The following is a 25,677-nucleotide window of genomic DNA, read 5'->3' as shown; positions in this document are numbered from 1 at the left end:
GAACACATGTTCTTAAATGAAAACAAACCATGTGATTTGAGACTCACTGATAATTAATTGACATTTGAAAATGGACCTTTTATGGCCTCTAATTTTTAAGAATGCCTTCAATACAGTAAAGAAGAAAAAAAAAAGAGAAAATTTAGGCAGAATATTAGGGACTGTCAGCCTCAGCTGCCATTCACTTTGAAGGCATCTTTTTCTATAGAAAAACTGAAAAGATAACCAACAATGTAGGTTTCTAGAAATGTAGTTTTATATGTTTGTAACAATCTTACTGTGAGTACATGATTACAACTGAACAACTAACTGGGTTTCAGTTTTTAACTTTAGTTCACTTTAAAATAAAAATGTGGTGTTTATCAGCTTACCCCAAGGGCATCCGAGATGTAGGTGACTGTTTTTCTTCATTAGATCCAATTTGGAGATTTTTAAGTCAAACCGTTGTAGTCTGTCATTCATACAATGGTAGGTATAGGCAGAGCCATATAGAGAGACAGTTGCGACAACTCCATTGACTCGAATGGAACGCTTTTTTTACAGCAATGGCGGCTAGTGGAGCCTCTCAATAGTTCCCGGAAGTAGCAGCAAACCGATGCCGGGTCGTAGAGATGCAGCAGAACAAACCGTTTGCGACGCACTTTTAAAAGGTAAGACGTTTAAATAATATGATTGTATATTATCAGTACATCTTAATAACAATAAATTGTAAGTTAAAACCTTCTAGTAGATTATTACTCATTAAATTAGTAGATTTAAGGGATGTTATCAGATAACTAACAGATTAGGCTAGGATTGTAGCTGAATCTGTGGTGTCTTTTGCCGGCTCTCAGAAGAATCAAACTCAGTCAGGGATTTTTCTCTCAGAAGAAAAGACTTTATTTCAAGCAAAACAAAGTCGAGCCCCCTTGCAAGGGATCTCTCGAATGCTAGGTTGCATCTCATTATATACCCCATACAGGGCGTTTCCAAATAGTCAAACTTTTCTTTAGGCTTGCAATTTTGATCCCTCCCTAGGGAGACGCTATGGTAAAGAGAAGAGACCCATTGTATGTTTTTCCAGATGTTTCCTGTGACTTGCTATGGTAAAGAAAAGTGGTGGTCCGGATGTTTTTTGCAGACTTAGGCACATTCCTTTCACACAAAGGCTATATGATTCTAATGGAATAAAACATGTATGTATATATATGACTAGATTCATCTTGATTATACTTGATTGAGCAAAATCCCACCAATAAAAATCTTCCACATATTCTCCCCTTTGAGACTTAATAAGTCTCACATTTGATTATTCTTATCCAGAGTGCTATTCCATAATCCAGTCATATTAGTTACACTACCTAGTGACTAAATAAGTCACATTGTATTATCACCAGTGACTAGATTATGAGATTCCACTCTGAGGGATTACTGGACCAAACATCTCTCTCCTTTTTTGACTAGGAGCGAGTAAAAGATCCAGTCTCCCTAATTCCTTCTTTGATAGTACACAATGTTAAAAGCGTGAGCGTGTAATTGGTTCAGCACTTGCCTGTGGTTATCACAGTTATGTATAAAAGACATAAAATACATACATTACATCAATAATTGAATATCACAAGATTATAAAAGTTGATCTTCAGCTCAGATACCTTATGTATCGTAAAGAGCCTCCCTGGGCCAAAGTTCAACTGGCACTTATATCCAGGGTATGGTTCACCCTTAGACATCTTCAACATCCTCAGAGTCAATAGAACTATCATCAAAAGTTTGCTCATTTAAGTTCCGTTTGTTTAGCCATCCTTCATAGTATTCCTCCAGACTCTTTTCAATGATCCTTTGTTGATTATTTGGGACTTTTATCACTCCCATTTGCTTAACAGTAGCATTGATGATTAATGATCTTAATAAAGGTAATACACAGCAAAATAATAATCCTCCTATTAATATGGCAACTCCTAAAAACATTCCTAGTTTAACAAACCATGCTCCCCATGCTCCAAATCTCACATCAATCCAATCCCAAATGTGTTGGTCTCTTCCGGCATTTGTTGTAATTTCATTTCTTAATTTTTTAATTTTTGTCATAACTTCACTGAAAGCTCCTCCAGGGGCGGTGTTATTTGGGATGAATGTACAACATTGATCTCCAAACATAACACAAACTCCTCCCTTGTCTGCCAAGAGCCAATTAAGAGCCTGTCTGTTTTGCCATGTCATTCTGCTTGTTGCATGCACTTGGTCGCCTAATAAGGTTAAGGCCTCATCAGTATAATTAATGAATCTTTGTTGATTATAATAGATATAATTAATCCACTCTGTATTTTTGTTTGGTGTGATCCAAACCAGGATTGACTCAAAACCTCCTTTTATTTCACTTCTTGCCTTGAATTTATTAGGAATTCCTCTTGGTTGTCCAATTGAGTCTAAATATACATTGGGGTCTGGCTCGTATCCTCTTTTAGTTCTATTGTCTTCCTTGTTTGTGCTCTGTTCTGTTCCCCATTGTGCCATGCTAACTTCTTGAAGTAACCTTACTCTTACACATATACCTTTCCATCCAACTGGTAAAGAAGGCAATAGTATTTCCCCTCCACAGATCCAAAAGAAATCTGCTATTATTAATGATTGATCTTCATAAATTTCTATTGGAGGTAAGGCTATAGTTTGATTTTCACATTTTTCAGGTGCTATCTTACTTCCTTTAGTTGTTCCGAATGCTAAAAGTTCTGGAGCTCTAGAAGGAACTCCTGATTTCCAAGAATTTTTCTTATCTATATACCAAATAATAGCACATCTTCCTTTGAATTTACCCACATCTTGGGTTCCTTTTGGTTTATGGAAACACTCATATTCTTGTTTATAATCTATGCTATACCATTTTGGAATCTCTACTTTTTGTTTTTCAATTTTTATATTTTGACCTATATCTGAATACTGACACCAGGATCCCCAGAGTGGTCTAAAGAAATAATCTGTTAATTTAGGATTTCCTAAAAATCCAAGGCATTCAGCAATACAATATGGCCTGGTAAAATCTGTTAAATGACAAAAGTTTCTCCCAAATTGGGCACATTTTCGGTAGTCATATGGATTTGGTATGGCTATTACTTTGTTTAACGGAGATTTGGAGCACAGCAAGCAATTTTCTTTTCCTGTTTCTTTAGCTGTAAAGGCTGCCCATTTATACCATTCATTGTTTTGGGCTGTATCCCATAATGCATCAATTTGACTAACGTCTTCATCACCTTGAACATCATAATCAATGTCTCTACGATTTTTGATTACCATTGGTTCTGTTGAGTTGATCACATTGTCACTTTTGTTCAAAGGTTGTAAAGTCAATTGAAGGGAAGTCAGGTTGCTTTCTATCGGTTGAGTTTGAGTCTGCATTATGAGATGCATTAGGCATAGGATGGTCTTCAGACATGTTGTCAGACTGATTCTCTGTCCTCTCCAGTTTGTCTGACAGGAGGAAAGAGCTCTCGTCAGTTTGCACTTCATCATGTGTCTCTGATTCTTCCTCATTGCTCTCTCCTGCATTGTCTGATTGTCTGCTTTCCTTTCTTTCTGCCTTTCCTGTGGGAACTCTAGTACAGTGGTTTAGATGATACCAGGTTGTGCTTCCCTCCACTTGGACTGCTGTAGGAGTAGCTCTCACCACTGTGTAGGGTCCTTCTCTCCTGGGCTCATTCCATTTTCGCCGGAATACCCTCAGATAAACTTGATCCCCTGGAACAACTGGACAGGCCGTCTCCGATTCCTCACTGGGCTCTTTTCTTTTTTCCTGTAAATAGATAGCTTTATGTATGGCAGTTAGTTTCTTCATATAAGAGCGAAGTTCCATTTGTAATTGTTCTAGAGGCGGTCCTTTATAGGGACCTCTACAATATGGCACAGGCATGGGTCGACCCGTAAGCATTTCATGCGGTGTTAAGTGCGTGTTTCTGTTAGTTTGCATGCGATAGCTCATTAGTGCGAGCGGTAATGCATCAATCCAATTAAGTTTAGTACTTTCACATATTTTGTTTATTTTGGCCTTGATCACTCCATTAACTCTCTCCACTATCCCTTGTGACTGAGGCCTATAAACGCATCCTAGTCTCTGTTTTATTCTTAATTGTTGCAACACTTGTTTCACAGTTTTTTGTATGAATGCCGACCCATTATCTGAACTTATTTCTGATGGAATTCCAAATCTAGGAATTACCTCTCTTGTTAGGAATTTAATTACAGTTCCTGCTCCTAAATCCGCGGATGGTACTGCTTCCACCCACCTGCTAAACCTGTCTATGATAACCAGCATGTATCTTTTGCCTTGTACACGCTTTATCATATCCACATAATCACATACAAGATGTTTAAAGGGGCCTTCAGGTGTTGGAATATGGCCTATTGGTGTCACCATGCCTTTTCTTACATTGTATTTAGCACATACTTCACATGTGGACAAAAATTCATCCACCATTGCATATAAATAAGGAGACCAATATCCTTGCTGTTTAATTTTTCTTACTACTTCTCCCCTTGCACAATGGTCAAAACCATGTGCATCTGTAATAAGAATATTCAACAGTGAAGTAGGTGCAACAATGTGTCCTTCATGTGTACGCCAGATCTCCTGTGAGTCTTTTTTAGCTCCCCTTTGATGCCACATTGATTGTTCATATGGGCCTGCTTGTTGTTGTATTCGAATAATGTCATCCAATTGAGGATGACGCTCGATAAGTACAACAGGTGCTAATACTGCTACCTGACACCCTGAAGCTTTTTTAGCTTCTAAATCTGCTGCATTATTTCCTTTGATGACATAGTCATTTCCCTTCTTGTGTGCTTGACATTTGATTATTGCTAGTCGTTTTGGTAGCATCATAGCAGAAATCAATTGCCCTATTTGTTCACTATGTTGGATGGGAGTCCCATCACTCTTTTTGAAACCTCTTTGTTTCCACACTGCTCCGAATAGATGACATACACCATGAGCATACGCTGAATCTGTAAAAATGTTAGCAGTTTGTCCTTTTGCTAACTGACATGCAGTTGTGAGAGCTTTTAATTCTGCTAATTGAGCAGAGCAGGGCTGTACACAATGTTGTGATATCACAGATTCAAATTCTTTTTTGTTTTTCTTCACTACTGAATATCCTGTATGATTTCCTTCGTGATCCCTAAAGCTAGAACCATCTACAAAGTAAGTTACTTCTGCTTCAGTAATGGGTGTTGATTCTAGATCTGGTCGTAATCTAGTAAATGCCAAGGACTCATTCACACACTCATGAGGTTCTCCTTCGAAAGCCAAAGGAATTAATTCAGCCGGATTGACTGTATGGCATCTTTTAATGGTAACATCTGGATATGTGAGTAATGAGGAATAGGCTAGAATTCGAGCTTGTGTCAGAACAAATTTCCCTTGTTCTATTAATTCCACAACTTTGTGATGGGTATATATTGTTACTGGATACCCCATAGTTATTGTGGATGCTTTTTCATAAGCATAATACACTGCAGCTAAACCCTGTTGGTAACATGGTGGGTATCCCTGGGCTACATTGTCTAACTTTGTGCTGTAGTATGCTATAGGCTGTTTTTTCCTCCCACTACAGGTTTCTTGCATTAATACAGCTGATGCATAACCATCAACTCTATTTGCCACGTATAGATGAAACATTTTATCATATTCTGCCATTCCCAGGGCAGGGGCCTGTTGTAATTCTTTTTTTATTGCTTCAAATGCTAGTAAGGCATCTGTGTTCCATTTTAATGGATTTCTTAAATGTTGTAATCCTGCTTGTTTCATCATTTCTCTCAAAGGCCCTGTCTTTACTGCATAGTCCTCTATCCAATCGGCACTAAAGCCTGTCATTCCTAGAAATGTCATCATTTGTCCTACTGTCTGAGGTAACGGTGTTTTACTTATACCTTCTAACTGAGCTGGAGCTATAGCTCGTGTACCAAATGCAATTAATCTTCCCAAGTATTCCACTTGAGGCTGGCAATACTGCAATTTGTTTTTAGACACCTTGTGTCCTCCTTCTGCTAATTTTGTCAACACCTTAATTGAGTCTTTGTGACATTGTTCTAGTGAGGTAGAACAGATAATTAAATCATCCATGTATTGTAATAGTGTACCGTCTATTACAAGGTCTTCTAAATCATCCTTCAAAATCTTGTTGAATATATGTGGTGAATGTTTATATCCCTGAGGTAGTCTAGAATATGTATATTGCTTATTTGCATGTGTGAATGCAAACAAATATTTACTCTCTTCTGCAAGCGGTACACTGAAGTAGGCAGAGCAAAGATCAATTACAGTAAAGTATTTGGCATCAGGAGGGACATTTGTCAGTAAAGTGTGTGGGTTTGGTACCTCAGCTGGCATATCTTCCGTTATTTCATTTATTGTTCGTAAATCATGAACAAGTCGCCATCTGTTTTTGTCTGATTTGATTACAGGCATAATTGGAGTGTTACAGTAACTAGTAGTTTCTATCAATACCCCTGCCTTAACTAAGCCTTCAATTGTGTCCTTTATTCCTGCTTCTGCATCTGCTCGTAAAGGATATTGTGCTTTTCTAGGCAGACGTGCATTTGGCTTAAGTTGAACTCTTACTGGATTTGCTGATTTTATTAATCCAATATCTGTGTCATGTTGAGACCATAGTTCAGATGGTACCTGACACTCCATTTCCTTAAATAATTCAGTCTCATTTGTGTTAATTAAATCAGATGCTGTAGTCATCTGTGTTACTTTCTTTTGGCTGATAACTACTTCCTGTGGAATTCCCAGCAAACTGGTTGCACACAGAATTTTGATGTAATTTTTGTCAGCTGAATGAAAAATCAATGGGTTTTCTGTTGATTCCCATTTGCTTTGTTCTGCCCTTTTCATCATTGGTCCTAAATCTTTCGCTTCCCAATTTCTTCCTACATATACTGCAATATGCGGGACAGAGTTATTTACATTGAACCATTTTTTGACAAATTCACTTTCTGGTATGTTTAAAGCTGCTCCCTCCTTACCTATGATGATGTACTGGGAGACTATCTCAATCTGCTGTCCTTTTGTTTCTTTTTGCCATTTCTGTTCTATATTTTCATCTCTTTCTTGATCATACATCATTGTGCAATGAAATTCTGACTTTGATAGCTGTGCTTCAGGTATCTGTGCTTCAATAAACTTTCCCCATTTATTGACCGTCTGTCTCACATCTTGTTCTATCTGTCCTATCCAAAAAACATTTGCTTTTGGCTCTGCAACCATCATTTGTTTTTCTGTTCCTATTGAATCAATATATATACCTTCTGGAGAACACCAAATTTGTAGTCCTAATTTACATAATGCATCTCTTCCTAACAAATTAATAGGAGTTTGATTTGATACCAGAATGGGCATTGTTATACTTTGATCTTTTGTTTGTAGACACACTGGAGCTGTTATGGGAATCAATTGCATTTTTCCCGAGAATCCTATTGTCTTTGCAAATTTTCCAGACAAGGGGAGATGTGAAGCATATTTCAAATTAATGCACGTTAAATTTGCCCCCGTATCAACCAAAAATGGAAATGTATCTCCCTCTATTTTAATCTGCATAATAGGCTCTTGATCAGCTTTTGTTGATAAAATTGGAAGCTGACTCTCCCCTTTAGGATTCTCTGGGCACCCCTAATAGCCTGGATTGGGACCTCCCCAAGGGTTTACTGGGCCCTGCACTGGACCCTGAGTAGGCTGTTGCCAGCTCATCTCCCTTCTACCCTGAGGTTGCTGTGGCCATTGTTGAGTTGGACAGTCAGCTTTGATGTGTCCGGGCTGCGCACAACCCCAGCACAATGGTGGAGGCCTGTCTCTGCCTCTGCCTCTGCCTCTGCCTCTTTGCTGTATGGGGTTTTTTCTCCATCCCATTTGTCCTGGCTGTTGAGTATAAACGTTTATTATGGGCACAGAGTTCAAGTGTTCATTTGGAGGAACTGCTGTAAGTGGACTTGACGGAATAGTAGGTTGTGGAGCAATTACTGGAGGTACTAGAGTCATTTGTTCTGCTGTTGCATTTGTTACTGAAGCTTGAATATTTTTCTTATTCTTTTTTGTGAGTTCTTCAAGCTGTAATTGAGTTAGTTTACGTTGTAACTCTTTCTCTTGACTTTTAAGTTTTAGTTCATTTTTTCTTTGCTGTTCCACTGCATGAGACACATGGTCACAAAACTCTTTGTGTGTTTTAGAAGTTAAACCGACCACATCCTCCAGCTTGCTTTTTACCGCTGGCGGCATAGCATCAATCACAGCTTGTCTAAACAATGTTGACATTAATGGGTCTCCCTCGGGATCCCCCTCAGTTTCTTGTTTCCACCTTTTCAGCTCTTTTTGGACATAAGTGGTTGGATTCTCTAAATCTCCAATTCCTTCTCCCTTCAGTGATTTAGGATTCAGTCTGATCGGATACTCCGCACGCAATGCCTGCCATACTGCTGGGCGGAATGCATCAAAAACAATCCCATCCATATTGTGAGAGTTCACTGCTCTGTTTAGAGTCGTTGTAAGAAGAATTTCTTCCATCTTTGTCCCTCCAATAATTTTAGCCAGCAGAGCTTTAACATCTCCCACTGCCAATAGCTTTCCCATTGTTTCCTCTTCAAACACTTTAATGAATTTCCCTGCACCCTCATGAATATCAGGAAGACGAGTGACAAGCCCCTCGAGGTCCTGTGAAGCCCAGGGGACATACTGTCCCTGCTCACCCTTGATTAAAATTGGGAGCTGTGCGGCCAGTGGTCTAAGTGTCCCTTTATCTCTGCCCTGTTCCCATTTACTGTTATCAAATAACTCCTCTGCCTGATTCTCATCCTCACTACCGTAGAACAACTTACTCTTTCCTCTCTCCAACTTGTTTACCTCTCTGATCTTCTTCCCTGATTCTCTAATTTTCTCTTCCATTTCTTCTTCCAAAGCTTGTACTTGTGCTACAATATCTCTATCTTCCCTCCGTTTTCTTTCTAATCCTTCCTCAAACCAGGTTTTATCTTCCTGACTTGCTTTCATTTTTTCTAACGCTGTACGTGCTTGTCTGTAACAGTCAAGTTGCAAACCTTCTGCACTTTCCTGTCTGGTTTGCCTCTGTGTTTTTACAGCTGGTTCCTCTCTATCATCCATCTCTAACTGCCCTTCTAACTCTAGTTCTCCTGTTACCTCCATGGTTCCCTTGAGTATTGGGAATTCTCTTGCTAAAGGCAGATAAGGAGGGGGGTCTGCATATTTCTTTTCTTTTCTAATGTTATCCTTCTCTGCCTCCTTCAGGACTTTCCTAGCCTGTTTTATACTCTTCAACATATCTTCACCTTCTTTTTTAAACAGCGCAAGTATTTCTTTCTCTTTTTCCCTTTTTGTTTCTCTTTTTTCTTTTTTCATATTGATGCTTTTAGTTTTATAATTTTTTATTAGAGTTTCCATTTCCTCACACAATGCCACATCAAATGTCCCTTCCTTTGGCCATTTTGTCGTCATATTTTTTGTTCTCTTCTGCCATTTTTTTGAGATTTTGTCTATTTGCGCTTTACACAGTGGATTTTTTAATCCAATGATTTCCACTGGTGTGGCTGCCATATCTTTATTTATATTATTACCACCAAAAATCAACTTTTTAGTTTTATATAATAACTTGGTTACAATTTCTTCTTTTCCTTTTACTGAATTTAACTATTTTTTACCCATTTCACCCTACTTTCTATTCTTTTTTATGTGTTATACCCTTTTGAATTTAGTTTTTTATTGTCTCATGCGTTTACACTTCTTAAATTTATATTATTATTTAACTGTCTATTTTATTTACTCTATTTTATTATCACTTTGTAGATAACTATTTCTAACAATAATTCTTTATTTTTATTTTTACTTTTCTTTCCTTTTTTGTCCACCCATGTATTAAAACTTTAATGTGGGAACTTCCTCCCTTGCTCTCACTCCCACTGGACTGGGCTCAGAAAATGTTCTCCCCTTTCACACAGACATCCAAAATGCAAAACTCTATTATAGATCTCGGTTCAAACTTTATTGATACTATTTCCCTAAGCCCATTCACACTTGCTACACTCTTTATTGAGCCAGAGTGCTTATGCTTGCATACTTTTTCCCTTTATCTAAGGGATAATCAGTCATTAATTGTCCTTTTATTATCAAGGCTCATCATACATTCATCCCTCTCAAGTGGATATTGGTTGAGTCCAATTCCGCCAGTTCACACTTAAGTGAAGGTCCAGGAACGGTGCTCAACCCTTACCCACTCAATACGGAATTTATTTGTTCATACATTCATCACCAATCACAAATTCATTCATCCGAACACAGATACATCCACACAACAAAACACAGCTCTTCCTAGAGCTCCTTAAGGGCCCACCTATTTCTGTCCTTTGAGAATTTCACCTATACTTTCTCAAAGCGGTATCCGTGGGACTTTTTCTCGCGATTCCTTAATCTGCTTATCCGTTTATCACTGTCCTACTTGGTACAGCTATCCAATAAACACAGATTTTACAATGTCCTTTTTGCCTACACTATTTCTGTTTTAAATCTAGGTTACCTTACAAGGCTTTCCTATTAATAAACAAAATATGTGCATGCAGTTATTTCTTCTGGAGTAAAACCCCTTTTTCAATTTGGATATCCTATTTTTTCTAAATTTGGAAGAGTAGATTTTAAGTGTCCTTACCACTCAGAACTGACCTCAACCAACACAAACGAATTCTATAAGCAAAAATGCTTACCTTGTTTTATGGTGGCCACCCGGTTGTGTTGATCATTGGTCAGCTCAAAAGCGGTTGTCCACTCTGTCACTCTTGTCCAGTCCCATCTGGGGTGCCAAATCTGTGGTGTCTTTTGCCGGCTCTCAGAAGAATCAAACTCAGTCAGGGATTTTTCTCTCAGAAGAAAAGACTTTATTTCAAGCAAAACAAAGTCGAGCCCCCTTGCAAGGGATCTCTCGAATGCTAGGTTGCATCTCATTATATACCCCATACAGGGCGTTTCCAAATAGTCAAACTTTTCTTTAGGCTTGCAATTTTGATCCCTCCCTAGGGAGACGCTATGGTAAAGAGAAGAGACCCATTGTATGTTTTTCCAGATGTTTCCTGTGACTTGCTATGGTAAAGAAAAGTGGTGGTCCGGATGTTTTTTGCAGACTTAGGCACATTCCTTTCACACAAAGGCTATATGATTCTAATGGAATAAAACATGTATGTATATATATGACTAGATTCATCTTGATTATACTTGATTGAGCAAAATCCCACCAATAAAAATCTTCCACAAATCGTGTTTGGAATTAGAGAAAAGGAGTCTAAACATATTTTTTTTTTTTTGCAGGGTGGGGAAAGTTAGCTAACGTTACATAGCCTATTAGTTCAATATAACGTTTGACCGCATGTGACAGCAGTGAGTGGAAGTGGTAAAATGAGGTTATAAAGTTTGTTCCTTATTACACGTATTAAATAATTAAATTCCTTAATAATAAAATGCACCCTACTGATATAAATTCAGAGTGAATTGAGTTTGCAAAAACATGGGTGGAGTGTTTTTAGTCATTGTGATTCATTGACTATTACCTGTCTATATGATATAACCTGTCTATAACATATAATACTACTGTATTATATACTTAAACTTGTTAGTGTATAAAAGTAACATACTGTAACAATCTGTGGGTGCTGGTGGGTGGAGGATTAGTGGTGCCACTGGACTGTTCTGTGATGGAGCATCAGTGATGATGCAGGTCAGGAGTGCTGAGGGTCATTTTTTTTTTTTTTTTGATAGCTTCATTTTCATTCTTTATTTTTCTTAGTGCTGCCTTTGCATTTTTTAAATATTTTTTCTGGTCTCTTTAATTTTTTTAATAGACCCAGGTAACTGGCTGATGGTTCACTGGAATGCTGATTGGCTGCTGACTGACTTGCTGCTGGCTGACTGAGTAGTGTCACCTGTCCCTGTCTCTCCTCTCTAGCCTTGTCCTCTATTTCTTCACTGTCACTTTCCCTTCTCTAAGTGTCCTCATTCTTTTTTTCCACAACCTTTGAAACTGATAGAGGCAGAATACATGGAATTGCTCATTTTAAATATTGAAAATATCACATCACTTCAAAATTAGAAATATTACTTCAAATAATAGGAGTTTGTACTTATTATATATGTATCACCTGAAATAATATAGCTGTAATCAGCAGCGCTTTGCTGTATGTTTACAGGTCTAGGGGTGCATCGTGGACAGTGTTGGGAAGGTTACTTTGGAAATGTAATAGGTTACAGATTACAAGTTACCCTGTTTAAAATGTAATAGCAGTGTAACTTTTTTAATTACTTTAAAAAAGTAATGTAACTAATTACTTTTGAGTACTTTTTGATTACTTTTATAAATTTCTAATGAATGTTTATTTGCAACTGTTAATCATCTTCAACCATTTACACCATGCAGGTTTAACCTTAAAGTAGTGCTCAACACTGTCAGACTTTCACCATCCTTCATCACTTGAATTAAGATGATCCCATTTGAACACATCCACCACACAATCAGACTTTAGTACTGCCTTTTACTTTAATGAGATTGATCTGAAGTTCGATGCAGATTTAAAATCAAAAGAAATAGTTTATAGATACTGTTTTTGAAACCAAATCTTTGCATAACTACACTGTAAAAACTAAAGGTGCCTCAGGTATCCTTTTGAGTACTCCAGGAACCTTAAAATGTATTTTAAGTGCCTCAAAGCTCTTTTTCTCATAATAGGGTTCCTGGAAGAACCATTATAGTCTTTGCAGTTCGTGCAGGAACTCATGGGATCCTTGAAGCACTTTGTTCCCAGTTCTGAGGTTCTGGAGTCACCCTTTCATTACACTGAGACCTCAAAGTGCTCTGGAGGTTCCTGGTGGAACTCACATTTAAAAAAAGGGTTACTGCAAGCTCTGTTAACATTAAAGTGGTTCCTGGAAGATCTCACTTGTAAAAGCCAGCATCTGGAAGAACCCAGAGAAGTGACAAAAATTAAATGTGACTTATTATTATTATTATTTACTTTTTAGGAATGTGATGGAACAATTAGTTTTGTGGCACTTGCATGTGAAAAAAAAACCTAAATGGTTGAACAAATCTTCACATTTGATCTGTCAAAACATAAATAAATTAAATAACAAAAGCAAAAGGACATACAAAATCTTCTAAACAGACAGAATATCCAACTAAAATGTTACAATTATTTCTGAAAACACTTCTCAGCAATAGGGAATATATACAAGCAAACAGGCATCCAGTGGCTACAGCATGTTTGTTATTATTATTTATTAATTTCCTCCAGACTTAAACTTAAATACTGCAATAACTAAAAATAGTTTTATTGAAATAGGCTAAATGTTAAATCATTTGAAGGAGGATAGTTTACTTTGAAACTTTAAAGCAAACATTAAAAATATTATTCAACTTAATATGACTAAACGCATTAATTTAATAAAAAAAAACTATAATTATAACAATCGGTACAATAGTAATATTTAGATTATTTTTTCCCCCTAATGAAATAAGTTAAAATTAATCAGAAATAACTGTTCAGCTTTTGTCAAGAAGAAGAAAATTCATGAGGCTTGGCGTCCTCGCGCTCCTGCTGTTTGCGCGCATGCGCGTGGAAGAGCGATTTCAAATACAAGGAAGTAACGGCTCCTTTCCTCAAAGAAAGAAACACCCGCTGCGCAAGGTGAGTAAAGGCTCCGATATAAATACACAGATTTATTATTTGTATACTGATTCATACAATGTTTTGTTTTAACCATTAATTTAATAGCTGCGATGCTTACGAGTCTAATGCACTTTGTGGGACGAAATGGAGACTACAAACACAAGGTCACAAACAATAATTATTAGTTAGGTTTAACTTACACATGATGTTTATTGTTTACCTTTATTCATTGTAACTCTTTTCTTCAACTTTTCTAAATTATTGTTGTCTTTTACGTTTTTTAAATAGTTACACATCCATGTTAACGTAACGTTACATGTAACGTAAGGCTATTAACGTTAGCCTATTTTTCGAGTCATTTGCACATAACGTAACGTTACATAAAACTGGTTTTGATCATTTTCTCTCCTCAGAAAATCCAGTATGACTTCTCTAAAAGTCTCAAAGGATTCACAGAACAGCACTATGTAAGTATTTAATTATTTATTTGACATTGAAATAACTGAAATGGTGTTTCAGCTTGGCCTAATCCAAAATTATATATGACTGTGTACACTGTTACACTGAACTGAATTAAACAATTAAAAAACGACCCTTCTTTTTATTCAGCAGTTAATAAAGAAATGTGTCTCTGTAGTGGACACCTGTGAGGCAGAGGACAGACAGCTGCTGAAGTCTGATGCTGGCTGACAATAAACAGACCTCTCTGGACGTACCCCATCTTTTGTAGGTGTGTAAATAAGTTTTGCAGAGACACACCAGAAACACTTCTAAAACATTCAATTATTTATAGTTTATTAACAGTTCTTTTTTTCTTTTCTCTTTTTTTATTGTTTCCAGAGTAATTCTAACATTGCCCTTCCTGTAAAATGATGATCCTGCTGTCCTGGATGTATATGATGAGGTAAGTATGAGTTTGTCCATGTGTGTATACATATGTAGTGTACACACACAACTTATACACACATTGTGCACTTAATTAGCCCACAACCATCAATGCACTAATATGACAAAATAATTCCTGTGGTGTTCCTCATTTTTAAGATAATTTAAAAAATACCTGTGCTAAACGAATAAATGTAAATATTTTGTTATTTAATTTTTAGTAAATCACTCTTTTTTTCAATGAACAGCCTACACATAATCTCAGAACAGCTGTGGTAATAGCAGGAGACCCATTTGGTGAGAGCAGCACTGCAGTCTTTCCTGATGGTGAGGAGCTTCTTGCTGATGAACCTGCCGACATGAGTTCACCTTACTATGAGTAACTGTGTTCTGTTCAACATTATACAGAAAAGCAATTAAAAGTACACTAAAGCGCACTGTTTTTCTGCTGTATCTGTTGGCCATTCAGGAGGAGACCATGGACCATTTCCATAAGACTGATGATGTGTTTCAGCGGCCATCAGCATCGTAAATCCTCACCATTTTTTAATATTTTGATTTTTTAAAAATTATGTGCATTAATAACGCTATACTTTGTATTATATCACATTTGTATCAAATTACTAAAAAAAAAATAGCTAATGCAAGGGTGTTTCAAATCCAGAGTCTTTTGGAGGAATGCTAAATTTGACATTGTTTTATCTTCTGACTGCTGTTATCAGTCTCTGTCAGATTTTTTCCTTTGATTGAAAGTTGTGAAAATGCTATCTTTAGAGTTTTTGTTTTGTTATTTGAGTAAATGAGAATGCAAAAATATTTGTGATACTCTCCCATTCACTGCTCTCGAAGTTAACCCAACTATAACAACTTCCGCTGCTGAGAAACTGGTTTATTAAGCTATCTTGAGGCTTATCAATTTCTTAAAATGTCCTGTGATAATTCTTCCAATCAGTTTCCATAATTTAGAACAGGAAAGAAAATGTTACTATTAGTTGCATTGTGTCTAAAATTGAATTGAATTTATTAATTTAAATTGTATCATTGTTGCAGGTACATTAAATGTTTTTTAAAGTTCTAAGATAATTGAGTCACATTTATTTGTTTATAATTTTACCAAGGTGTAAATGTTTTTTTTTGTTGTTTTATATTTGTTTATAGCAATATTAACACTGATGTGTCCATGAATGGGATTGTGATGTGCAGTATTGACTATTTAAGGTGATTATGGATATTGTTGCTTATCAATAAACTATGTTTTATATGCATTTGTTTTATTTTTTCAGTTTGTTTTTTTAAATCATAAAAAATGTCAATAGCAGGAAAAATAAATAAACCGGGGGAGGGGGTGAAGAACTGAAATTAGGGAAATGGTGCCTTGAAGCACCCCAGGTGGTTCCTGGCCATCCTAATAAAAGGGTTCCTCCAGGAACCATTGAAAGTTCCTCAGAGAACCACCCCCATTTAGAGTGGTGCCTAGAAGCTCTTCAGAGGGTTCCGCCGGTGTGGCGAAGTGAAGAACCCCAAAAGGTGCCTCCAGGAACCTTTAGTTTTTACAGTGTACAGGCATCTAACTGCATCTAACAATGGTTTGGGGAAAAATAGTTAATAAAAAAAAATTAAAGCATATACATCAACTTAAATACGGTTATCTAATAAGCATGTGTCCTATTTTGTGTACTAAACTCCTGAAACATTGGTGTCTTTTTGAAACACTGCTGTCTCTTTGTATATGATATGATGATAGGTTCTCAAAATAAAAATAAAGAAATAGGCTGGGAAATCTCACACTCATACACCCACAACCCATTCTGAAACATGGACAACCCTATTTTTTTTTATGGACCTGACATGAAAAATTTGAATCCTTAGGTTGGGGGACTTGCAACATAATTAAGAGTTCTCTCCTGAACTGCACCTTCACTTCCATTATCCATCCATCTCTCTCATGACTTTAATACTGAAGATTTTTATTTGACTTTTACCATGTTGTAGGTGTATTTTGTTTTGTTTTTTGGCAAATGAATTACCACTTGTATTTATTTTTTACAACAAATTCCATGTTAAACCACGGTTAGTACCATACCATAGGCTACATTAATTTTCCTAAGGAAATATGATGATTTGTCTGCTATATTACTACTGTAACATTACAATAGATAATAATGACGTCGTTTATACAGTATTTTGAGTGAGTGTGAGCAATGTGCTGCTGCTGCTACTTGACTAATTAAACAAAGACAAAACTACATTAGCATATTTACAGATGAAACTGACCTGCACCTGAAACCCTGAACAGAAGTGTCGCTTCTCTGCTCCAGCTGTGCGCTACACAGTTCACTCTGGTCTCTCTCTCTCGCATTGATTACTCCGGAGTCTGATCCAAACCGTTCAGCGGAGGCGCAGAGAGCGTGCGAGACCAACCATGGCCAGTCACAACTAACCGATTCATGATTTATTAGAGATTTAATTATCGAATGGCGGATTCGGAAATAATCGCTTTAGTATGTTCGGCCTGCAATTATACAATAACAATATCAAAGTAGGGCCAAATCGTCTGCCAGGCCACCGGGAATAGTCCCGGTTCTCCCAAAGTCCAGTCAGCGCCTGATTTCCACAGAAACGCAGAACGTGCAGGATTCATATTCAGTCTTTTTGCGGCTTAATATTCACAGACACCAGTCCATATCGCGTTTTTATTCAAGTGTAGGCCTACTGACCTACTTTTGATTCATTCATCCAAAATGTGGCATATTTCATCCGCGTTATAGGCTGAATTCCATTTTTATGACTGAATTCTACGGATTATGGGACACATGTTTTAGTGCAATTTGGGAAAGAAATAAGCTGTATGTGGATGTGTGTAAATATTCAAATGTAATCCTCTTTGTAATCATTACAATTTTCATAAGTAACTGTAATTTAATTACTCATTTTTTCTTAGTAACTGTAATTGATTACTGTTACATTTATTTTGTAATTAAATTACGTAACGCCGTTACATGTAACTAGTTACTCCCCAACAGTTACTTTGACCACAAAGATTGTGGGAATAGCATCTGGTCTCAGCCTACTCTTTAATTTTTTGGTCATGACAAATTGGTTTTCCTCAAAATGTGCCTGCAGAGTGACTTGAGTTTAGTTTCCACACACAACTTTTTTTGTTTTGTTTTTTTGTTTACCCACATATTAAATGCACAGTTATAGGTAACACTGATGACTCCCTGCAATGTCTCAGCTCAGGTTTAAGTAAATTTAAGTATAATTACCTAACAATTTTTTGTTGTTGTTGTAATTTTTATTTATATTTAGATGGCTGCTGCTGACTTGATCCAACCATTATTTTCTCCTCTCCATGTCAGCAGGGAAGCCATACATTCGCACACCTTCCTCTGACCGAGTGGAGCATCCCCATGCAGCACAGCAAACCATGGTGGAGACTATGCAAGGACAACATGAAAGAAAGGACACATACAAAATGCTTGGTATGCTATTAAATTTATTAGAAATGTATTCATGAATTGCTGTAAATAGTTAATTGCATTTATTTCAATAAAAATACAAAGAAAAGGTCATCCCGTAATATATAATTACAATTTAAAATAACTGTTTTCAATTTTGATTCCAAGCTGAATTTTCAGCATCATTACTTTTGAATGGCAGTGTACATGTTTGTATACGAGTATGCCTGAATATATTGTGTATATGAATAAGTACATAATTATATTAATATATGTAATTGTAAGAATTGTAAACAATAAGCTTCATTTTACATTTACTTAACATGCTAATTGCTGCTGCTAACAATATAGTGCAGTGCAAAGCTGAAAATCAACTGTCAACAGCCTGTCTCTGTACTATCTGAAAGTCATCAATATGACATTAGTTAACATGAGATCAGTGAAAAAAAAAGAACAATATGTAACGTAAAAAGGCAACCGCAACCTGTGTTTATACAACTTAACGTTAGCCTGAAATAAGTTTTTAAAATAACGGTAACTGAACACTAATCCTCAAAAATTACCTGATTTGATATTTTAAAAACAACATCGCTATAACTACATATTCATGCTACATATGTCGTTGTGTTGTATAAATATATAAAATAAATGCATTTATTGACTTCTTATTACCAGAAATCGCAGTTTTGCATTCTGTATATTCTATAACTTTTATTTTTATAGTTTTTCAAATTTAGAGATGCAGCAAGCATGTATTACTGTTCTTATTTTGTAATATGAGTATTAGAGGGTTTTTATTTTGGTATTCAGCATCAGACAGTAACGGACTGTGTGTTGGGGAAAAAAAGTAGCGTTTGCTGGAAGAGAACCAGTGTTCCCAGATTGGAAATGTCCAAGTATCGTACCAGAAGTTCAATTACAAACATAAGAGCCCCCCCAAATCTCATAAATGAGATGCTGCATCTCTATATTAAAAAATCTATAAAAATGAAAGTTATAGATTGCACAGACCACTTTCACCTCAAATTGAGATTACACCTTCCCACAATATCAGCTGCATCCTTTCAGGACTGTCTGATGTGGAATTACAAAATAAGAGCCCCCCAAATATCATAAATGAGATGCTGCATCTCTACTTTAAAAAAGGTATATTAAAAAAAAGTTATAGATTACACAGGCCACTTTCACCTCAGATGGAGAGTACCCCTTGCCACAATGTCAGATGCATCGTTTCAGGACAGTCTGATGTCTAATTACAAAATAAGAGCCTCCCAAATCTCATAGTTATGGTGCTGGATCTCTACTTTCAAAAATCTATAAAAATAAAAGTCATAGATTGCACAGGTCACTTTCACCTCAGATTGAGAATACACTTTGCCACAATGTCAGATGCATCGTTTCAGGACAGTCTGATGTGTAATTACAAAATAACAGCCTCCCAAATCTAAAAAATGATCTGCTGCATCTCTACTTTCAAAAATGTATATTAAAAAAGTTATAAATTGTACAGGCCAATTTCACCTCAGATTGACAGTACACCTTGTCACAATCTCAGCTGCATCGTTTCAGGACAGTCTGATGTGGAATTACAAAATAAGAGCCTCCCAAATCTCATAAACGAGATGCTGCATCTCTTCTTTCAAAAATATATCTAAAAAAATGATAGATTGCACAGGCCACTTCTACCTCAGATTGAGAGTACATTTCGCCACAATGTCAGCTGCATTGTTTCAGGACTATCTGATGTGTAATTACAAAATAAGAGCCTCCTAAATCTGCTTCTGCATCTTTACTTTAAAAAATCTATAAAAAATACAGACTAACAGACTAACTCAACCTCAGATTGAGAGTACACCTTCCCACAGTGTCAGATGTGTCATATCAGTACTGTCTGATGTGGTATTACAAAATAAAAGCCAAAACTTTCATATAAAGGTGAATCTCAATAAATTAGAATATCATGGAAAAGTTAATTTATTTCAGTAATTCAACTCTAATTGTGAAACTTGTGTATTGTAATTAAATTCAATGCACACAGACTGAAGTAGTTTAAGTCTATGGTCCTTTTAATTGTGATGACTTTGGCTCACATTTAACAAAAACCCACCAATTCACTATCTCAACAAATTATTATACTTAATAAGAACAATAAAAAGAAAAATTGTGAATTGTTTGTCTTCTTAATTTTCCTTTACTGTACATGTACTCAATACATGGTGGGGGCTACTTTTGCTTTAATTACTGCCTCAATTCGGCGTGGCATGGAGGTGATCAGTTTGTGGCACTGCTGAGGTGGAGTGGAAGTCCAGGTTCCTTTGACAGTGGCCTTCAGCTTATCTGCATTTTTTTTTTTTTTTTTTTGGTTTCTTATTTTCCTCTTGACAATATCCTATTGATTCTCTATAGGGTTCAGGTCTTGTGAGTTTTCTGGGAAGTCAAGCACATTGTGTTGACATTTCCCAATATGACAGCAGTAATGACTTTATGAACTACTTTACTTCTAAGGTCGATACTATTAGAGATAAAATTGTAACAATGCAGCCTTCAGCTACAGTATCACATCAGACAGTGCACTATAGATCCCCTGAGGAACAGTTCCACTCATTTTCTACTATCGGATAGGAAGAATTGTATAAACTTGTTAAATCATCTAAACCAACAGCATGTATGTTAGACCCTATTCAATCTAAGCTACTAAAAGAGGTGCTTCCAGAATTCATAGATCCTCTTGTGACTATTATTAATTCCTCATTACCATCAGGGTATGTCTCCAAAACCTTTAGACTGGCTGTTATTAAGCCTCTCATCAAAAAACCACAACTTGATCCCAAAAGTTGAGAACTACTTAATTATAGACCTATCTAGAATCTCCCTTTTCTGTCCAAGATACTAGAAAAGGTATCATAATACTGAGACAAATGACCTGCTCTTATCATCTGATTGTGGTTGTATCTCTCTATTTGTGCTACTGGATTTTAGTGCTGAGTTCGACACTATTGAACACAACATTCTTTTGCATAGACTAGAAAGCTTTTATGGCATTAATGGAAGTGCATTAGCATGGTTTAAATCGTACTTATATGACCGCCATCAATTCGTAGCATTGAATGAAGAGGTATCATATCAATCACAAGTGCAGTATGGAGTACCTCAAGGCTCAGTACTAGGGCCATGACTCTTCACACTTTACATGTTAACCTTAGAATCATCAGAAAACACGGTGTTAGCTTTAACTGTTATGCTGATGATACTCAGCTCTATATTTCTTCACTGCCTGTCGAAACATACCAATTAAAAAAAAACGGAATGCATAGACGATTTAAAAAAGGTGGTGTTAATTATAGGACCTAAAAACTCTGCATGTAATAGCCTATAACCCTGTCTAAGACTTGATGGCTGCTCTGTTAATTCTTCGTCATCCGTTAGGAACCTAGGTTTGCTCTTTGATAGCAATTCTTTCTTTAAAAATCTAATTTCTATCATTTGTAAAACTGCATTTTTCCATCTAAAAAATATATCTAAATTACAGCCTATCCTCTCAATATGAAATGCAGAAATGTTATTCCATGCCTTTATGACCGCAAGGTTAGATTATTGTAATGCTTTATTGGGTGGTTGTTCTGCATGCCTAATAAACAAACTTCAGGTATTCCTAGATGCTAAATGCAGCAGCTAGAGTTCTTACAAAAACCAGGAAATATGACCATATTAGCAAAGTTCTGTCAAAACTGCACTGGCTCCCTATCAAACATTGTACACATTTTAAAATCTTGCTTGTTACTTATAAAGCCCTGAATGGTTTAGCACCTAAGTATTTGAATGGCATCTACGGTAATATTAGTCTGATTAGTCTGTTTCTCTCTTATTCTGAGGTCAACATAGCCACCAGATCCAGTCTTTATCACTGGGACCACTGGGACAAGACCACAGGAGACCGATGATTCTTCTGCACAATCTGACTTGCTGCAGCCTGAACTGAACTGCTGGCTTCATCGGGTCAGAGGAGAACTGGCCCACCGACTGAGCCTGGGTTCTCCCAAGGTTTCTTCTCCATTCTGTCACCGATGAAGTTTTGGTTCCTTGCCGGTGTCACCTCTGGTTTGCTTAGTTGGGGACACTTAATTTACTACATGAACTGAACTGAGCTGAATGATGACATCACTGAATTCAATGATGAACTGCCTTTAACTGTCATTTTTACATTATTGAGACACTGTTTTCCTAATTAATGTTGTTCAGTTGCTTTGACAATCTTTTTTGTTTAGAGCACTATATAAATAAAGGTGACTTGACTTGACCAAAACCATTTAATCAACTTTTGGTGCTTTTGGCAGTGTGGGTGTAGTGTATTTTTGTCTGCCATGGATCTGAGGAATCACACAGTCTCGGGGTTTCGTTTCCAGAAGATGGACTTTATTTCAGAGAGAAACAAAGCCGAGATCCTCTTTGTGAGAAGATCTCCCGAATGCTAGGTAGCATCTCATTATATACCCTATACAGGGCGTTTCCAAATAGTCAGACTTTTCCTTATGCTTGCAATTTTGATACCTCCCTAGGGACTTGCTATGGTAAAGAAAAGAGGCCCATTGCATGTTTTTCCAGATGTTTCCTGAGACTTGCTAAGGTAAAGAAAAGAGTTTTCTATCTGTGGTGGTCAGGATGTTTTTTTCAGACGTAGGCACATTCCTTTCACACAAAGGGTATATGATTATGATGGAATAAGACACATATGCATATATGTGACTATATTCATCTTGATTATACTTGATTGAGTAAAATCTTATTAATAAAAATCTTCCACATGGGCAGGTGCCAAATCCTGCTGGAAAATGAAATCAGCATCTTCAAAAAGCTGGTCAGCACAAGGAAGCATGAAATGCTCCAAAATTTCTTGGTAAACGGATGCAGTGTCTTTGGTTTTTCAAAAAACACAATGAACCAGCACCAGTAGTTTTCAATCACCTTGGGGAATAAGCTTCTCCACCCTTACTTTAGACTCTAGGGTCTTGATTTCCAAATGAAATTCAGAACTTGCTTTCATCTGAAAAGAGGACTTTTTAACCACTGGGCAACAGTCCACTTCATCTTCTTCTTAGCCCGGCTAAGACGCCTTTGACGTTGTCCGTGTTTCATCAAATTCCTTGACCCGTCTGTGTGCGGTGGCTCTTGATGCCTTGACCCCAGCCTCAGTCCATTCCTTGTGAAGTTCACTCAAATTCTTGAAGCGATTTTGCTTAATAATCCTCATAAGGCTGCGGTTTATTAATTAATTAATTCATTCATTACATTTATGTAGCGCTTTTCTATGCACTCAAAGCGCTTTACATAGACAGGGGGTATCTCCTCATCCTCCCCTGGTGTGTGCAGTATCCACCTGGATGATGCGACGGCAGCCATAGTGCGCCAGAACGCCCACCACACACCAGCTTACTGGTGGAGAGGAGACAGAGTGAAGCTAATCAGCAGATATGGGGATTGTTAGGAGGCCATGATGGTCGGAGGCCAATGGGCGAATTTAGTCAGGATGCCGAGGTCACACCTCTACTCTTTTCGAAAGACATCCTGGGATTTTTAGTGACCACAGAGAGCCAGGACCTCGGTTTAACATTTCATCCGAAAGACGGTGCTTGTTGACAGTATAGTGTCCCCATCACTACACTGGGGCGCTAGGACCCACACAGACCACAGGGTGAGCACCCTCTGCTGGCCTCACTAGCACCTCTTCCAGCAGCAACCTAGTTTTTTCAGGAGGTCTCCCATCCAGGTACTGACCAGGCTCAGCCCTGCTTAGCTTCAGTGGGGATTCAGTGGTTCTCTCGGTTGGTTGTGCATCTTTTTCATCCACACGTTTTCCTTCCCCTCAACTTTCTGTTAACATGCTTGGATACAGCATTATGTGAACAGCCACCTTCTTTGGCAATGAATGTTTGTAATATATGTTTGTGTAATAATTTGTTGATAGAGTGAATTGATGGGTGTAAGAACATTCATAAGTCGGGAGGAAGGAGGCGATAACCGGTGAACATTCAAATAAAACTGTAATAATTAAATAGTCCACAAGTGTCTGGTCCTCTCTCATCCTTCAATGTTGTACTGCTCCAATTATCCGTCAGGAGCTCTTCCGTGGGACTCGAGACTGGTAAGTGGTGCAGGTGTCGCTCATTCTCATTAACTTCACCGGCTTCGCTCCGTTCTCATGGCTCTCGGCCCTGCCCCACTCGTCACAGTGGGATTAAAATACATTTTTGAAAGTAGAGATGCAGCATCTTATTTTTGAGATTTGGGAGGCTCTTATTTTGTAATTACACATCAGACAGTACTGAAACAATGCAGCTGACATTGTGGTAAGGTTTACTGTCAATCTGAGGTGAAAGTGGTCTGTGCAATCTATAACTTTTATTTTTATAGATTTTTTAAATTAGAGATGCAGAAGCATATTTACGAGATTTGGGGGGGGGGGGGGCTCTTATTTTGTAATAACACATCAAACAGTAGTGAAACGATGCAGCTGACACTGTGGTAAGGTGTACTCTCAATATGAGGTGAAAGTGGTCTGTGCAATCTATACATTTTTTTAATATACATTTTTGAATTTAGAGATGCAGCAGATTATTTTTGAGATTTGGGAGGCTGTAATTTTGTAATTGCACATCAGACTGTCCTGAAGCTATGCAGCTGACATTGTGGCAAGGATTACTCTCAATCTCAGGTGAAAATGGTCTGTGGAATCTATAACTTTTATTTTTATAGATTTTTGAAAGTAGAGATGCAGCAGCTTGTTTATGAGATTTGGGAGGCTCTTAGGCCCAATCCCAGTTCTATTTTATAGAATAGAATATTTTATTCCCCTTCCCCTACCCCTCCGCATACCCCTTCCCCTTGTCCCTTGAAAGAGTGCCAAGGGGTAGGGGAGAAAATATTCCCCTAAGGATTGGGACACCACTACCATGACGTCACACGCCATCATTCGTCATCTAGCTCTTTCAATACACACATATACTGGTGGTCATTAGAGCCTTTAATTATCTTTCTGTATTAATGAGCTGCTTACTGACACACACACACACATATCGGAAATCGCGCAGCTCACACATCCAGGAAAAAATAAACTTGTCAACGCTGCCCCATGACTTTTATTAAATACAGTTTAAATACTGAATCGCTACATTATATTTTCCAGCGAAAAGAGGATACAATCGCTGTTTTTAAGTAAACTCACTCTAAAAAGATAAACACACAGACGCGAATAAACGCAACTTCCATCTCTCTCTCTAGCCCCTTTCACACTGCCATTCCGGCAAATACAGGGGTAAAGTGTTCCTGCAATTGTTCCCTGGTCGCTAGATTTTGCACTTTCACACTGCCAGTGATGACCCGGTATATGTGCGTGCTTTCACACAAAACCCTTGAAGATCCCGTAACGACACGTGACATCAGCGCGTGACGTGTAATGTATGAGTCGACAACGCTAGGCACGTTATACTTTCACTGAAGCAAGCAAACGATCTCGGCGTCAGCGCGGAATGTGAGGAACTAACTGATCTCTGCTTCATTACAGTTTGCACATATGTTTTCGTCGCGAACGTTGATCTTCCTTTAAAACAGCTGGTAAAAGAGTCGCACGATAACGCTCGTCATCACTTCGACACGG

The 25,677-nt window shown here is 37.4% G+C and overlaps 1 protein-coding gene and 1 long non-coding RNA gene across 7 annotated transcripts in view; one reads left to right on the top strand and one right to left on the bottom strand.

Annotated features, from left to right (window-relative positions):
- Positions 1-1,018: 1,018 nt before the first annotated feature.
- LOC127958688 (uncharacterized) lies at positions 1,019-10,956 on the bottom strand. Its single transcript, XM_052557653.1, has 2 exons — positions 10,735-10,956; positions 1,019-3,766 (listed from the first exon to the last, which is right to left on the bottom strand). Exon 2 carries the CDS (start codon positions 3,520-3,522, stop codon positions 1,702-1,704), a length of 1,821 nt encoding a protein of 606 aa, XP_052413613.1. The 5' UTR covers positions 3,523-3,766; positions 10,735-10,956; the 3' UTR covers positions 1,019-1,701.
- Positions 10,957-13,537: 2,581 nt separating this feature from the next.
- Positions 13,538-25,677, top strand: part of LOC127958721 (uncharacterized) — a 30,630-nt gene continuing 18,490 nt past the window's right edge. The window contains exons 1-8 of one of the 6 annotated variants that reach the window (XR_008154121.1): positions 13,538-13,701; positions 13,789-13,847; positions 14,097-14,150; positions 14,293-14,413; positions 14,524-14,587; positions 14,817-14,895; positions 15,038-15,096; positions 17,928-18,050. This is a non-coding gene — a long non-coding RNA (uncharacterized LOC127958721). The other 5 variants (XR_008154120.1, XR_008154117.1, XR_008154122.1 and 2 more) reach the window with 5 other exon arrangements.

This window comes from Carassius gibelio, chromosome B5, assembly GCF_023724105.1.
Source record: "Carassius gibelio isolate Cgi1373 ecotype wild population from Czech Republic chromosome B5, carGib1.2-hapl.c, whole genome shotgun sequence".
Classification (NCBI taxonomy): Eukaryota; Metazoa; Chordata; class Actinopteri; order Cypriniformes; family Cyprinidae; genus Carassius; species Carassius gibelio.
This window is presented reverse-complemented; position numbering and strand designations above follow the sequence as displayed.

What these genes read in the sequence shown, in the direction of transcription:
- LOC127958688 (XM_052557653.1), bottom strand. Translation starts at nt 3,522, where the DNA reads ATGCAGGAGAGAGCAATGAGGAAGAATCAGAGACACATGATGAAGTGC.